General features: G+C 38.7%; 1 protein-coding gene across 4 annotated transcripts in view; it reads left to right on the top strand.

Moving 5' to 3' along the window:
- Window positions 1-332: 332 nt before the first annotated feature.
- ATOSA (atos homolog A) overlaps window positions 333-17,431 on the top strand; it is a 114,547-nt gene continuing 97,448 nt past the window's right edge. For 2 of the 4 annotated variants that reach the window (XR_011968429.1, XM_072616263.1), the window contains exons 1-2: window positions 1,196-1,599; window positions 1,934-2,041. Coding sequence is in view for 3 of the 4 variants with exons in the window: in XM_072616263.1 (XP_072472364.1) it covers window positions 2,026-2,041 (16 nt within the window). In the remaining variant the exon portion in view is untranslated. Of the gene's footprint in view, window positions 392-830; window positions 953-1,195; window positions 1,600-1,933; window positions 2,042-17,431 lie in introns of those variants that run through there. The other 2 variants (XM_072616281.1, XM_072616272.1) reach the window with 2 other exon arrangements.

The raw sequence follows: 17,431 nt of genomic DNA on the forward strand, positions 1-17,431 counted from the left end.
CCCGGAGCCGTCTCACTCCAGGACCTCTTGCTGTTTATTTATGCCAGCGTCTACACAGCGAAGTTCTGGGAGTCCCGGGGCCCTCCCGCTGAGGGAGCAGAGGGAAGGGCCGGGGCAGCCCTGCGGGGACTTGGGGCCCGCGCTGCCCAGCAAGCCGCGGACTACGTGGGATCTCGTTGCCATCGGGTCCCCCGCCCCTTTTTTACGCCAGGTGGAGAAGGAGGGGAACCCAAGTCGAAACTTTCCCCTCAAACTCACACCTCCCCCCTTTTCCGTTGCCCCCTCTCCCCCTCCTCTTCGGGTCGTCTGTTGCCCGGTTGCTCCGTTGCTATGACAACCCGGCGCCGTCCGGGGCTCGGCCGTAGCCGCCTGGGGAGGAAGTGACGAAACGGTGGGTTGGCTGTTGTTGGGACACGTGACCCAGGTTGTGTTTTGACAGGGCAAACCGCGGAGAGAGCCCGAATGAGGGGAGACTTGGGGAGAGCGAGCGAGCGAGAGCCAGCCGGGGTTGGGGGGGAGTCAGGCTGGAAAAGAGAGGCGGGCGGTCCCCGGGAGGGTCCTGAGAGTGGCCCAGGCTGAGCGACTGGACCGCAGGGCCAGGCCAGGCCAGGGGAGCCCGGGAGCCCGGAGGCGAGGTGCCGGGAATGGGGGAAGAGGAAACAGGCAGGAAGGAGGAGTGAAGGGAGGGGAGGAGAGAAGAAGAGGAGGCGCAGGGGGCGGGTGAGAGTAAGGGAAACAGAGGAGCCGCGGGCTCGCCAGTCTCGGGCCCCCACGGTCCCCTGAGGCAGCCGCGGGGGCCGCCGCCTGACTCTGCTGTGGGCCCCGCTGCCCTGGGAGCCTGCCTTCGGTTTAAAGCGAGAGAGCGAGAGGGAGGCGGGATGTGACCCGCTTGGCTCCAGGCGCAGAAGGAGAGAGTCCGTCTGTCCGTCCGCCAGCCAGTCCGTCGGCGGAGGTCAGAGAGGGGGGAGGGAGGGAGGGAGAGGCAGCGGGCAGCCGGAGCCGAGCGCCATGAGAGCCGCGCTCCTGGAGCGGCAGCGGGGTCTGCGCCGCGCTCGGTGACCGGGGCTGAAGGGAGCCAGGGAGCGAGGCCCGGGGTCGGGGTCTGGGGGCAGGCAGGAACCATCCCCCCGCCCCCAAGACACGGGGAGTGAGGCGAGCTCCCAGCTGTAAACACCGGGACGAAATGAGTCCCTGAAATCGATTTCCGACCCAGTGACGAGAGGGGGGACCGACTGGCCTGGGGGAAGGAAGGGTTGGCCAGAGGTCCGCTCGGGCCTGGGGAGTTTGTTTAGTGAGCTGTGGGGGTGGGGGCAGCCTTAAGAGGAAGGCGAGGATGCCCCTTTTAGACCTTCTTATTGTGTGAAATAGGCAGTGGTTGACTGGGGGGGGTGTGGGCTGCGGAAGGGAATGTTGTGCTAGACAGAGTAGACTGGGGTTACACAAGAGAGGTAGAGTGTGTGTGTGTGTGTGTATGTATGTTGGGGGGCTGTTTGTAGTCAGGACCTGGAGGGAGCTTCCCTTCTTCTGGGCAGCAGGTAGAAGAATTGATTCCAGCCGTTCCCAGAGGTTTCGGCTCCGGCCAGCGTCCTGTCCTGAGGGGTTAGTGAGCTTGTTTGGGTTTTTCTTTTCCTCCACTCTGCCTCCAGGTTATAAATAGATCCCCCTCTCGGTACAGAGAGGCCGTGTCAAAGAAGGACACGTTGGCCCGGGAAGCCTAGGGGTTTGGGGGAGGGGGGAGGAGGAGGGAGGAGGAGGGAAGAGGAGCACTCTTGGGGGGCGGTGCGGAGAGTTTTGCTTTTTTCAGACCTGCCGCTGCTGCTGCTGCTGTCACCACCATGAGTGCCAGGCAGAGGCCTAACTGCTAGCAGTAGTTTTCGTGCGAGGTCCGTCCTGGACGGCACCTGGTTCATTTCGTTTTGTCTCTGCCCCTCAGTTCTGAAATCTGATTAGCAGCCGCGGCAGCGATCCTGCTGAAGAAGGAGCCCTTAGCGAGGACCCTCGCCCGGCGGGGAGTTGAACGCGAAAATGAAGCCGGACCGAGGTAAAGGGTTTGTTTGTAGGAAGGTTTCTTTTCGTTCTCATTTTAGAAATGTTAACCTCGTTCCGTGGAAGGACCTGAATTCTTGTGTTCCAGGTATGGTGGCTGTTTCTGTTACAGCTGAGGGGAACCGAGCCTTTAGTGGGGCCGGTTAGAGTCGCCTAGATGGGTGAGACATCCGTGGAGACACTCGGGAGGCTAGCAGTTAGAAATTCAGAGCCGCCGCAGCACAACAAAAACGTGCCAGGGAGGCAGAGTGGTCTTAAAGGGGGTTTGACTACAACTGGGAATCACTCCATTTTTAGTTCTGAAAGCAGTGGAACTCTGGTAAACCCTTTAAACAAGCAAATCCACCTGTCATTCGGAAGGTATTCCATGATAGTCTTAAGTTTTGTAAAGCAGAATCTTCCAGATGATAGTTATTGCATCATTCTTTTAATTTATACTTTTGTGCTTTAAAGGCAAGCTGTGTGAAGCTCAACATAGAGTATGTATTGTTTGATTTTGACTTGGATATATGAAGAAGCTCTGCTGGCACCCCTAGAGTTAAATTTATGACTTCCTTTGTAAACCTGTATTTTTAGAAATTAGGACAATAATGTGTAGTTAGTACCTTTCAGGGAACTCATAGAATTAGAAACTCTTGTTTAACTTTTGAGGTTGATAACAAAGACTTATTTGTTTTTTACAGAATTTAGGCATATTTCCCTAATTCCTAAAAATAAGCATTTGTACTGGAAGTGAATTGGCTTTTAGTTTGCTTTTTTCAGTTTTCAGAAAAGTCATTTAGCTATTTGTAAATTTTGGATTATATTTAAGTATGGTTACTACTATTCCTGAGTCTTTAGGTCATACTAATTCTAAGTATGCTAAATTATCATGCTATCAGTTAAGAAGTGGATTTTCCCCTTATGATAATTTTCCTTTTTATTAATGTGAATCCCCCAACCAGAAATTATATTTTTCATAGTACTCTATCATTTGGTATATTCCAAAATATGTAACATATAGTAAGAGCTGTAGTGAATGAGGTCACTGAATAAGGTCACTGAAATTGCTTTATATTTGGAAATATTTGAATATAAGCAAGTGCTTTGCATATATGTGATATCTTAGAGTTAGTTTATTTCTACTTATCAACTTGATTGCAGAGCACCAAGTTTACATGTTAGATTACATTAGATTTTGGAAAGGTCAGTAATTACATCTTCGAATAAGCAAGAAAATTAAAATCAATCAGTGTTAGCTTTTTTTGTTAAAACTTACTTGAAGATGGTATGCAGTAATTTGAAATGTGGTGTCTGGCTGCAGTCTCTATTTTAGTAAAAGCTGATATCAAGCAGAAACAATATTTTCACTTTAAGATTACTTACTAATATTGTTTTCTTGGGAACATTGATATATTCGGTCCTTTAGGCATTGTGATGATTAAATTTTTGAAGAAACATGAAATTGCATATATAATATTTTTATTCTATTTCATGATACTAAAACACCTGTAGGCAATATTTAATTACATTGATAGATTATAGTAATGCTTCCTTTATCCGGCAGCATCAGAATTGAAAAATGATTTATCCTCCATTAACGAGTTTTCCAGATAATTGAATCTTATCTAATTAAGTGTACAGTTTTGGATTAAATTGATTATGGATGCTATATCAATTTTCTTGCTTTCTTAGGTATACTGATTATAATTTAATAGTTGGTTGATTTCAAGTAATCATAATGAATGCCAGTTTTTATGCTCAACTGTAAAATAGCCATGACCCTCAGTGAGAAATTGAAGTATTAATAGTATATTTGCCCTAACACTAAGTGGCCCCAGATTGGTAATGTTTTGAATTCTTGTGTATGCTTTTTTTGTGGTTTTACTATATTGGTCTCTTTCATGTTGGTTATCATCTAATGTTATTGCCAGTTTTTTTCTTGCGATTTTTCACTGTAGCCTGAGAAAACAGAAACAAGTTCGCTAAAAAAAAAAATGTGTCCAAAATAAGTGATTAAAATTTTGAGTGAAGGCCTAAGGAGCTCTCTCCTATGAACAGTCATAAGCTGTTAGTATGGACTTGGTGATAATCTATTTTGGCTACTTGGAAGCCCTCTTAGTTTTACTTAATGGTTTTCAGTTGTGTCCGAGTGGGTTTTTTTTTGTTTATGATGATAATTTAACTGCATGAAAATCAATAGGAGGCTGAAGTCAATTTGGATTTAGAAAAAAAAAAAGTATATCGATCATAAGTCAGGCTGCTAGCTTACCAACAAGCTATTAGGCAGTCTGCAGTGTTCATACTTAAGTGCAGAAGCACTGAATCCGTGATTTTGTGTGTAGGTGATCTACAACAGTGGTGTCAAATTCAAGTAGAAACAAGAGTCACTAAATCTGTGGGCCAGAGATTAATTTAGAAAACCACACATTAACATTATATTGTGTTGTACTTTCATTTCATTTTGTTACAGTTTCATCTGGTTTGGACTACACTTGGGTGTGTTGTGAGCCATGAGCGACTTTCTAGCCTGCAACCCACAATGATTTGCTGTAGTTTAAAAAGAAAAAATTAATCTCCTGCTGGACAGTTGTGTGGTCATGAGCCTTTCCAAACATTTTTATTCTTGAAGGACCAGTCCAGCTTATACAGACCATTGAGAAGTTCACATTTAAGTTCTTTCCAGCTTTGTAGCATATGCCAGAGACTGTCCTCTGTTGGTATAGATTTTGAGTACCCAAGGTTATTACATCACAATAGGGTATCAGAGGATCGTTTTAATGGATATCAACATTCACATTAAAACATACATTAGTGAGACATAAATGTTTTTATGTGCTGTCAGATACACAGCTTAATTTCACAGAATGGGAAGCAATCAAGTGACTTGATTCCATTTCTTGTAACTTAATAGTAAAGAACTCTGGTCATTCGTAGCTTTCTATGCCATGACCCTGAATTTTTGTAAAGGATATTGTTTAGAAATTTTAAAAGTTATAAAAGGATGCTTGACTTTGGATAAAATTAAGTTCTGTGTGACATTATCTTCCATATTGTTTTAGTTTCATTGTGTTGTTCCAGAGCTGAGTATAGAATGTGGTAAATGTGGATTTTGATGCAGGTCATATTTGGTAATGTTAAATGTTAAAAATAGTGGTGAGTAAAGGTCTGAGGATGGACAGATGAGAAGGTTAAATAAGGAACGTGGTTCTGCCATCTCCTTCAGAGTGTATAGCCATAATTTTGTTCCCCTTAGTGAATTAATGAGGAAGAATTTATTGAATTCTACTGTGTATATAGCACAGTTCAAAACTCTCTCAGAGGTACAACAAGTATAAAACATTATGTCTGCCTGCAAGAAACTTAAAATATTTTCTAATTTCCATATTTACTAATTACATAATTTTAATAATTACATAATATTACTAATTACATAATTTCTAATATTTACTAATTTCCAATTCAGATATCTATATAAAAATATGCCTATTTATGGAAATAGCTTATTTTTAATAGGACTTAATATTTTTGTCTACAAAGGTATATTTTAAAAGTAATACAAGATTTATTTTTTAGTTAAAATGTTTTTCAGAACTAAAAAGTATGTCTTATAACTATGGATGGCACATATTTCAGTACAGATATAGGCAGCATAATTATCAGTTAATGTCCACAGAAGATAAGAACAATTAGCATATTGGTTTTAAACTTAATTCTTAGGCTTTGGAGAATAGTAAGTCATCCCTTACCTTTTTTAAAAGGTCTGGTTAAGCTTATCTGCTTGTCAAGTATAATTCATATGAAATTCAGCAAACAGGTGAAATATATTAAATGTAAATGAGAATATCATTTGTGGTCTATAATCAAGGCAGAACTTGGTATTAGCCAAATAGCTAGATTATTTGAAATTATAACATAAAGCTGTTAATTGTTTTGCTTTGATACTGACAATAAATAAACCTCACTATCTACCTGGGAGCTGTTGAGGTAACAGAAATAAGAGGAGGAAAAGTGATAAGAAAGAAGAATTACACAGTATTGTTAGTTACATTGTCTAACCATGACATTTTTCATGGGCTAGAGCAGGAGAAATGCTAGAAGACAGAGAAAAAAGTGAGTTAAATCAGGACAGTGTTTTAATAAACTTGAGAAACAATTCCATTACCATATTGGAATTATCTCTCTATTTAGAGTTGAAAATTAGGTAGAAGATAGATTAAGGATGTGGGCCAAACATTAACTCAAAAATAGGAGTATTTGGAAAATACGGGTAGAAAAATCCTTCCCTTTTCCATGAGGCTGATCACTTGGGAAATAATTGGGTAGCATAATAGAAAGAAGTTAGTTCAACTACAGATGTCATGTATATTCACTCTTCTACCCATATGTCAAAAACTGACTATATTGGTCTATTAGCCATTTGCATTCATGTCAGCCACTGTCAAATAATTATTGGCTCACTGTATCTTCTGCCATTCAGATACTTAGGAGATTGACAAAGATGGTCCCTGGCTGATGTTTTGGTCTGTCATGTAGTAAGAAGAAAGGGATCTAGTAGGATGAAAACTGTCATTTCTTTTGAAAGATGAAGGAAAAAGGTAATTGGGGAACTGGGGAAAAGGTGATAGGGGAATTGTACTTATATATTGTACTAATATACTAATGTACTTATATATTGCTAAAAAAATTGCTTTCTTTCTCCATTGAGAAGAATCAAGGGGTCTGTCTATTGTGACACTGTAGAAAGGGACAGGAAGCCAAAATCAGCATTTAAAAAGTAGGTTATTTACTCTTCTTCCTTTGTCAATCTCAAGTGTCTGTCAGACCATGGATATATATTATTTTTCCTTTGAACCAAAGATTTATAAAATTTATATATTAAAGTTTAGTTAGTTTGATTTTAATATTGACCTAGATTTTGCTTTTTCTAATTTAAGAAAAAAAATAACTAATTTGTCTTTGGAACTAATTATAATCAAGGTAGACTGCAAACTGTTACTGTATAAGTCACCTGTGTGTAATTAATGCCTAATTGTTGCTTTTTCTAATCCCCATAATATTATCATGTAAGTCATCTGATTAAAATTTTGCAATTCCATTGAGTGGTTGAATTGTTATGTAAAAACCATACTTCCTGCCGAACCTGGGAAACTTAACTCATTTTGACAGTAGTTGTACATCTTAACTTTCTTTTAGTAAACTAGAAGGGAAAAGAGGAGTAGTTAGAGTCTGAGAGAACTGATTTTTAAAGTTTTCTTAGTAAGTTTAAATGGTTTAAACTGAATGGTGTTTGTGAAAATAATCCCAGAGGGTGAGAAGGGTATTAAAATAAGTTTTCACCTGTAATCACCAAAGATACCTAATAATCTTTGGGTAAACAACTGTCTAATTTTTCTCTCCATTTGGGAAATACTTTTAAAATTGGTAGTTAAAATACTATTGTAAAATAATCTACGTATACAGATTTGAAATTAAAATTTAATAAGAGGGGTAAAAGAAAACTTTCTGAAGTCTTATTTCTATTTTAAAATATTAAAAACTTGATTACTTACAAATGAAAGAATACCAATAGAAATGAAAACAGGTAATAAAGTGAATATAATAGGTAGAGTCAGTAGTCATAGCTTCTGTTCTCAGCTTTACCGCTAATAATTAGTGACACAATTCGGGCTATATTAGCTTCTTTGTGCTTCACTATATCTGTAAAATAGATCCAATGGTGCTAATTAAGCAATAAGATTAATAACCAATGTTTCTATAGCATGTTAAGATCTACAGAGCATTTTTACACATATTAGGCAGCTAGGTGGTATAGTGGGTAGAGTGGCAGATTTGGAGTCAGGAAGACCTGAGTTCAAGTCATGTCTCAGTCACTTAACCCTGTTTGACTTAGTTTCCTCATCTGCAAAATGAGCTGGAGAAGAAAAAGGCAAACCATTACAGTGTCTTTGCCAAGAAAACCCCAAAATGGGGTCATGAAGAGTCAGATATAACTAAAACAACTTAACAGCAACAAGATTACACATATTATCTCATTCGATCCTCAAATAACCCTGTAGGGCATGTAGTATAGTTACTTTGATCTCCAGTTCACAAATGAGGCAACTGAGGCTCAGAGAGTTTTGCCCATAGTCATACAAAGTTATAAATACAAAAGTAGAATTGAACTGTTAAGTAGGTTGAAATTTAAGTTATTGTTATTGAAATATGCTTGGTATAGGCATTTCCACAGGTGACTTTAAAGTTAGCCCAAACATACAAATAGTCATCACTGTCTATAACCTCACCATTAACCTACCAAAGTCATTCTTCTCTGATTCTCAATACTGTGGTAGTCAGTATCAGAATAACTTGAAACATTTATAGAACCTTTGGATTCAGAAGTAGAAGAATTGAACTCTTCAGAAGTAGTAACAACTTAATGGAGGTGACCCCAGAGATAAAATCCAGGCAGAGTTGCTCTGCCTTAGTGGTGACCATTTGACCAAAAATATATTTGCATTCTTTTATACCCTGAAATTGTCCTAATTATAGAGATTCATTTGGACTATTTTTTAAAAAGTTCCAGGAACAGAAGAGGCTAAATTAGTTATCAACTGTTTGTCCCTTGGTGTGAAGTGGTTAAATTAGGTTGTTTTTCACTGAGCATCTAGGTTAGACTATGTAGACCACAGGTTCTCAAAGTAGGTGATACTTCCCTGTGTGTGTGTGTGTGTGTAGGGGGCACTGGAATGATGGGAGGGTAGTAGCCTCAGGTACAGTTGGGGAACATGTTAAATAAAAATAAGGGGCCAGTGGAAAAATAAGAAAAGAAGAGAAGAAAAATGTTGAAAAACATGTTTCATATGTTGTGTGACAGAATTAAAGTTGATTACATTATTTTCCAAATAAACACACAAAATACAATTTATAACCCATCAGTGGTAAAGTCCACTGACAGTTCTTAACAAGCAAGTGTTGGCAGGCAAGGGTGTCATGCATTATTGGGAAGTCCAGCATGCATCAACAGGAATATGTAGGTGTAATGACTTGTTTACAGTACAATATGTGACACATCATCAAAATTTCAATGCAAAAAAAAGTCCACAAATTTACAATAAATTATTAAATTTAATGTATTATTTTTTAAAAAATTACATGTTTTTTAAATGATTCAAATTTTTAAAAAACGGTTAAAGGGTTAAAGAAAATATATTTCCAGGGGGCACTGAGTAATTTTTTTTTTTTTTGACAAGGGGGTTTGGGAACCTCAGAGCTAGACTGAGAAAATGAGAATTTTGATGACCAGAGGAAAGGTAAGTGCTTTGTAGCATGAAGTATATAATATTAATAGGGTGCCACAGTAGTTAAGGTAGCTTGAGGGAATTGGGAATGTGAACCTTCAAGAAGAAGGGGCTGTAGGAATAGAACTAGGATGCAGAAAGGGAAGTAAGAAGGATAAATTTTGCCTAATGTTGCACCTCTATCATGAGTTATTCATTCAACAAGCATTTATTCTTTACCTACTACAACCCATGCACAATGCTAGGCATTGATGATAGATATAAAAATGAAGTAGCCCTCAAGAAGCTTACATTCTACAGAGGGGTATAACTTACATATGATATATTCAATAGAAATTAAAGGCCATTTTTTAGGTCAAGGTACTGGCAACTTTATGGAGATTACAGTCGACCTATTCAGAAGACCCACTGCACTGGTACCATATTTTAACTCATTACTGATTCTGTGGACAGGTCTAAGGACTTAGTTATCATTTATAAAATTTATTGCTATGGACAAAAGTTTTTCTGATTTTAGACAACTGATTTGCAAACATTTAGAGCACGATCTCATTTCACATTGCTCCCTTTCATGCCTCTGCATTCTGGATAAACCAGACTACTGTGTGTGTGTTCGTCCTTTGTTGCCAAAGGAGACCATGCCATCAGAGAAATGATGACATGACTTGCACTTGACTTTGTTTTGAGTGAGGAAGGGCTGTGCAGGTTGCCAGCCTCACTTCTCCTCCTGAGCCATCTGAATCCAGTGACCAGATATTCATCAGGATCATTGGAGATGACCCAGGATGAGGCAGTTGGGGTTAAGTGACTTGCCCAAGGTCACACAACTAGTGAGTGTCAGGTGTCTGAGGTGAGATTTGAACTCAGGTCCTCTTGATTGCTGCACTGGTGCTCTATCCACCTAGCTGCCCCACAAACCAGACTAGTACTTGTTCTTTGAATGTCCATACATTTGCACTGGCTATTTTCCATGCTTATAATTCTCTTTTCTTCTCATTCTCATTTTAAAGAATCCTTTCTTCAATGTATAGACACCACCTGCTTCCTAAAGCCTTCTTTGATTTCCTCCTCTCTTCTATTGACCTGAATGTATTCTCTCCTTCCTCAGCTTTTCTGAAAGCATTTTATGTTGACTTCCCATTTGCCCTCATTATATCCTACCCTATATTATACTTATCTTTGTATGTGCCACAATTCTTGAAAACTAGAAGTTTTTAATTCAAAGAAGATAGGGATTATGTGATTTTTAATCTATGTATTTCTGTACCTCATCCATAACAGGTACTTAATAAATAATTGTGAATTGTTGATTTTGCTTGTTATATTTAAGTATCTATTCAGTATTCTTTTTTAAAAAAAATTATTTTTAGTTTTCAACATTCGGTTCCACAGGCTTTTGAGTTTTCAATTTTGTCTGCCTCCTTCCTTTCCCCTAGAAAGTGTGCAGTCTAATATAGAGTCTACATTTACATTCATATTAAAGGTATTTCTACATTAGTCATTTTGTAAAGAAGAATTGGGATGGAAGGGAAAAACCCCAAGAAAGAAGAAGAAAAAAAGACAGAGAAAATAGTATGCTTTGATCTACATTCAGACTCCATAGTTCTTTCTCTGGATGTGGATAGCATTTTCCTTCACTTGTCTTTTGAAATTGCCTTAGATCATTGTGTTGCTGAGAAGAGCGAAGTCTATCAAAGTTGGTCATCACACAATGTGGCTGTAACTGTAAAGTGTTCTTCTGGTTCTACTCACTTCACTCAGCATCACTTCATAAAAGTTTTTACATGTTTTTCTGGGCTGCTTGCTCATCATTACTTATAGCACAATAGTATCCCATTGCATTCATCTACCACAGCTTGTTCAGGCATTTCCCAATTGATGGGCATCCCCTCAATTTCTAGTTCTTGTCACCACAAAATGAGCTGCTATAAATATTTTTGTACCCGTGGGTCCTCTTCCCATTTGTATGATCTCCTTGGAATACAGACCTAGAAGTGGTATTGCTGGGTCAAAGGGTATGCACATTTTTGATGGCCCTTTGGGCATAGTTCCAAATGACTTTCCAGAATGGTTGGATCAGTTCACAACTCACCAACAATGCATTAGTGTTCCAATTTTCCCATATCTTTAGCATTTATAATTTTCCTGTTTTGTCATGTTAGCAGTTGGATGGGTGTAATATGGTACCTAAGTGTTGTTTTGATTTGCATTTCTCTAATCAGTAGTGAGTTAGATCATTTTTTCATATGACTATAGATGGCTTTAATTTTTTACTCTGGAAACTACCTGCTCATATCCTTTGACCATTTATCAAGTGGGAAATGATATTGGGTGTATTCTTATAAATTTGACTCAGTTCTCTACATATTTTAGAAATAAGGCCTTTATCAGACACATTGGTTGTAAAAATTCCCAGTTTTCTGTTTCTCTCCTAATCTTGGTTGCATTGGCCTTATTTGTGCAAAAACTTCAATTTAATGTAATCAAAATTACCCATTTTGCATTTTATAATGTTCTCTTATCTCTTGTTTGGTCATAAATTCCTCTATTCTCCATAACTATGACAAGTAAACTATTCCTTGCTTTCTCCCACTTTGATTATAACGTCAGCCTTTTTATCTAAATTGTATACCTATGTTGACTTTATTTTGGTATATGGTGTAAGATATTGGTCTATACCTAGTTTCTGCTATGATAATTTTCCAGTTTTTCCAGCAGTTTTTGTCAAATAGTGAGTTCTTATCCCAAAAGCTAGAGTCTTTGGGTTTATCATAAAGTAGATTACTGTAGGCATTGACAACTGTGTCTTGTGTACCTAACCTATTCCACTGATCCACCACTCTATGTCTTAGTCAGTACCAAGTAGTTTCAATGATTGATGCTTTATAATGCAATTTAAGATCTGGTATGTCTAGGTCACCTTCCCTAACATTTCTTTTCATTAATTCCCTTGATATTCTGGACCTTTTGTTCTTCCAGATGAATTTTGTTATTATTTTTTCTAGCTCTAGAAAATAATTTTTTGATAGTTTGGTTGGCAAGGCACTGAATAAGCAAATTTATGTAGAGTTGTTATTTTTTTATTGTAGTAGCTTGATCTACCCATGAGCAACGGGTGTTTTCCCAGTTATTTAGATCTGACTTTATTTGTGTGAAAAGTGTTTTGTAATTGTTTTCATATAGTTCCTGGGTTTCTACCTACTTTTTTCATTGTGCTATTGTCCCAACAACCATTCTCAGTAATTTTTGAGAATTCATTGTTTGAAGTGGGTTCATTTATAACATTTTGTAATATAAAAAATTTCAAATTGCTTATATACAATGATATTGACATCCACAGATTTTTATAGATTATTCTCTAGATTAATCATTTCATTAAATTAGTAATTTTCTTTAGGAGAGGGATCACATGGTCTGTCATTTTGTATAATAAGTTACTTTATATTGTAACTAAAAAAACTTGCAACTTTTAGCCCTTAAAATTGGGAAACTTCCTCTGCAGCTTTTGATTAAAAGATAATTTCACCTTGAGTGTATAAGTCTGCTTTATATTGAGTAAAGATTAAAAAAATTTCTTGAGAAGGAAATTAATGGTAATTGCTTTATATAAAAAGGAGTAATATAGGAATTATGTAGCAATCTCTCCTAATAAGTTTAAAATATTTGACTGAACATCTTTTAAGTAAATCTGTTAGAATGATACCTGTTTTTGATAGAGAAATTATAGATTGTTATAATCTTAATAAGATAAGCCAAGATCAGATGCATCAAGCACCATTTGAAAATTTTGATATCACAAAAGCTTATTTTTCCTCTTTTTTTAAAAGCATTTATTCATAGACAGTTGTGGATCTGTTGGTGGCAGTAGTAGTTTCCAAATTTAAGAGTTCTCAACCCTGAAAAAATAATACAGCTTTTTTTTGCATTCATGTTAACAGATTTTTGTCTGACATTACCTAGGACTTCAGTGAGATAATGAAGATAGAAAATTTTACTAAAATCCTCAAAATTCTCAGAATGCTTATTCAGAGTCCCCGAAACCCTAAAGTAGGTAGAGATACACTTTTCATAAAGCAAATACCAAAGAAGATCTGAGTTCTTTAACTCTTAAATTATATAGCAAACTTGAGTTCATCCCGGAGGGTAGATTGCAGAGGAGTGGATTTTAAACTATATTCTGAAATACAAGCTGAAGCTCTGTTGTATCAGGGGAGGAAATTAATTCCAGAGGTCAGAGCTCTCCACAGAATGCTACCTCTCTCCACTGTCTCCTGAAATTCAGATCTGAGTCCTGTCTAATTCTATAGCTAAATTCAACGATGATAAGAGCAATTGTACCAGTTATCAGGGCACAAAGCACTCAAGGCTTTAGAGATTATTCCAGTATTCTGAATTACATGCAAATACTCACATGAAGTTGCTGGGTTTAGTATGTTTTAAGCTTCACTTCCAAGATATAAACTTAATAATTTTATTTGAGGAAAAGATACTATAGGGAATACTGGTCTTGTCTTGTATATAGGTTTAGGGGTTTCAAAACCTAACCCTCTTAAGTATTACACAGCCTGTTGTCATCAGGAGGCTGATCAACAGTATAGGTCAGGTTAAGGTAGATGGGGGCTAGAAAGTGAAAGACCCCCTTCAGTGTCAGCTTAATACAAAATGATGATTTTAGGAAAATTAATTATTTACTTGGTAGGTGGCTACTGAATCCCCATATATGTAGTAGGTTCTTGGATGTTAAAAATTATAGAATATGTGTAATGTTACAGCCTTAATATCATGCTGAACTAACATTTTTAATCCCTGAATTTTCAAAAATGACAAAGGAATGCTAAAGTAATCCTAAAAATTATCTGGTACTTCCCTAGGCGATTGGTTTGGTACCTTTATTCTTTCTCCTGTCACCTTTTCTTTGCTCACTATTTGCCAATGACATCTTGTAGTATTGACCAGATTGTTAAAGGAAGACTTCAAAGAAGAATTAATGTACCCTAATTTCTCCTCCCTCACTTTTTCAGATGAGGAAATAGGTTAAGTGATGTTCTGGAAGTGGGTCCATTTATGACATTTTGTGATATGAAAAATTTCAAACTGCTTATGTACAATGATACTGACATCCACAGATTTTTATAGATTATTCTCCATAATCATTTCATTAAATCAGTAATTTTCTCTAGTAAAGGGATCACATGGTCTGTCATGGGCAGCTGGAACTAGAATTCTCAGCCTAATGTACTTCTAATTGTGCCACCGCCTCCTAGAAAATACTGTTGTCCTTAGGCAAATGGAAGTAAGTAGGCATCTATTCTTCCTCAAGAAGGCCGAGAAAAACTAATAGTCAGGTAAGGGACCAGCTCCTGGCTTCTTTATCCTCCAGTTTCAGAAGCCAATTATATAGGAGACCAAAGGGCAGGTTGGGCTTCTCACCTGGGAAATTAGAGTGAAAAATTGGTCGTTTTTGGATCATATCTCCAAATGCTTTACAGTTTAAAGAAATACAGAGAAACTATTGAAAAGAGGAAAGAATTTGTAAGTGATTTAAAGTTGTCTAGCCTTGTGCTGTTTTGTGCTTGCAGCCTTTGCTATGCTGTACAGTTAGTTGTTTGACAGTTACTCTTCAAACTGGAACTTTAAAAGAAAAGTATTAAATTGTTCGTTGGCTTCAATCTGCATTCAGTTCACCAGTTCTCTTTCTGGATGTGTGCAGCATTTTTCATTGTGAGTTTTTCGGAACTGTCTTGGATCATTGTATTGATTAGAGTAGCAAAGTCTTTTACGGTTGATCACTGTTACAGTATTGTTATTGTGTATAATGTTTTCCTGGTTCCTTTTTCTTCACTTTTCTGAAAACATCCTGCTCATCATTTCTCATAGCATAATAGTATTCCATCACAATCATACCATACCATTCCCCAATTGATGGCCATCCCCTCAATTTCTAATTCTTTGCCACCACAAAAAAAAGTCCCAAAGTTGTGATGGTGCCGATTTGCAGTGCAGCTTGAGTTCTGCTAGTGCCAGGCATTTTTATTCATTTTCCAGAATGTATGCCTGGAGCTAGGGAACAGTAAGCATCCTTTTGGTGGCTGCCTGTTATGAGTGCTGGCGGGGCAGCTTGGCTGCACCACTGCAAAGCAAGCTTAAAGATAGACTTTGCCAGGAGTACAGCGGCACTCACTTTGTGATGAGCAGAATTGGCTGCTTCTCTTTTGCGTTAGAGATCGGTAGGACAGATGTATGTGAAGCTCTTATGAGCTTATTAGGAGTGACACTTTTACTCTCTTGCAAATATATTTAAGGAGATCTCTGCAGGTTTAAAAGATAGTGCTTTCCTTTTCTCCCTATCTGCCCGCATACCTGAGGCTTAAAAGGTCAGTGGATGATCATTTATTTGTTTGCCTCAGTTAGGATTTGAGTGAGTGCAGTCCTTTGATCTTCTCTTGGCAGTCTTAAAGACTTGCTTTCCAGTTTCTGGTGAACACCACACTACAGAGTGCTCATCACTCACCTTCCCTCTTTACTGTCTTCTTTCCCCTTTTTGTCTCTTACTTGCTTTCTTTTCATTTAAAGCCAGGGAAGGGGGTAGAGTTTTCTTTACCCTCATGGTATTGGGATTGAACTATTTTGATCCCTTACACTCTTCCCCTTAGCACTTCAAGACTTGTTGGTTATACCATATAATTATTCAGATCTTTACAGCAGATTCTAGATAATTAAATTCTTTTGTGCTGAGATTTTGTTTTATTGATAACATAGTTTTTATCATATCACTCCTTTGTTGGAGAACCCTACAATAGTTAGCTTTTTTTAAACCACTTAAAAGACTCCATAAAAGTCCTATCTACTGTCTGTCTAACTTTTTCTATTATTCCCCAGACAAACCAGAAAGCCCAGTCAGTGAAGACTCTTCATGTGTCCCCTCATGACATGTTTATTTCAAGTTCCATGCTTTTGCTTTCATGTTTCTTCCTCTTCCACCATTCTGTTCTCCCATTTCAGTCTCTTGTTTATGTAAGTCTTAACTATCCTTTGAAATAAAGCTTTTTGCTATAATCCAAAATAATATCTTTTAAACTGATTATCTAATGAAGAAGTCAGATAATTTTCCAGTTGATGGGACTTTTCACAATCTTAGGTAGCTAACCACTAAGAGAGAAAAAAATAATCCTTTTCTGTTGTAGGAAGAGGTAATTTGAAAAAAATAGAGTCATTGACCAAAAAATTTAATTAAACTAATGAATGCACCTCCTCAAGATCCTTTGCTTTCTGTGATACTACTTTCGTAGTTCTCCTTCTGCCTATGTAAGCATTCATTCTTCATACCTTTTATTAGATCGTCATTCACACTGTGTCATAGTTATATCCCCAGTGACTATCCCAATGATCCAGTTAGTTCCCATGGACTTAGTTAGGATTTCTACACAGATAACTCACAGATCTGCATAGTCATCCTATGTTTCTCCTGGGCTCCTGAGTATCCTGTAGGCATCTCAGACTCAAATGTGTACAAGACTAAACTCAACATCATTCTCCCAAGCCTGTTGCCGCCTTCTTGTTAAGTACACCATTAGGGGCGGAGCCAAGATGGCAGAGTACAAAGACGCACATACACATAGATCCGAACCCACAGCCCATAGAACATCTGTAAAAAAGAACTCCCGGCAAATTCTGGAGCAGCAGAAGCCACAGAACGGTGGAGTAGAGGAGATTTCTGTTCCAGACAGCCTGAAAACCTCTTGCAAAAGGTCCTTCGCACTGCGGACCCGGAGCCCAGCCCTGCCTTGGCCGCGAGGCGCCAATCCGAGCAGGCTTCAAGAATGGAATCTCCAGCGGCTGCGCGGGGCCCTCCACCCACAGGTGACAGAGGTCGGTGAGAGGGTCTCTTAGGCGGGTTGAGAGGGGAGTGGGGTGCCCCCATAACTCAGGCCCCCTTGGGAGGCAGCAGCAGAGGCGGGAGCAGCCAGGGGCCCCCCAAGCAAGCGGGAGCCTGGATCCATTGTTGAAGGTCTCTGCATAAACCCCCTGAGGGAACTGAGCCCAGTGAGGTGGCCCTGCCCCCACCTGAGCAGCTGAACTTAATCTCACACTGACTAGCAGCCCTGCCCCCACCCAAAGCCCTG

This window comes from Notamacropus eugenii, chromosome 1 (assembly GCF_028372415.1).
Source record: "Notamacropus eugenii isolate mMacEug1 chromosome 1, mMacEug1.pri_v2, whole genome shotgun sequence".
Classification (NCBI taxonomy): domain Eukaryota; kingdom Metazoa; phylum Chordata; class Mammalia; order Diprotodontia; family Macropodidae; genus Notamacropus; species Notamacropus eugenii.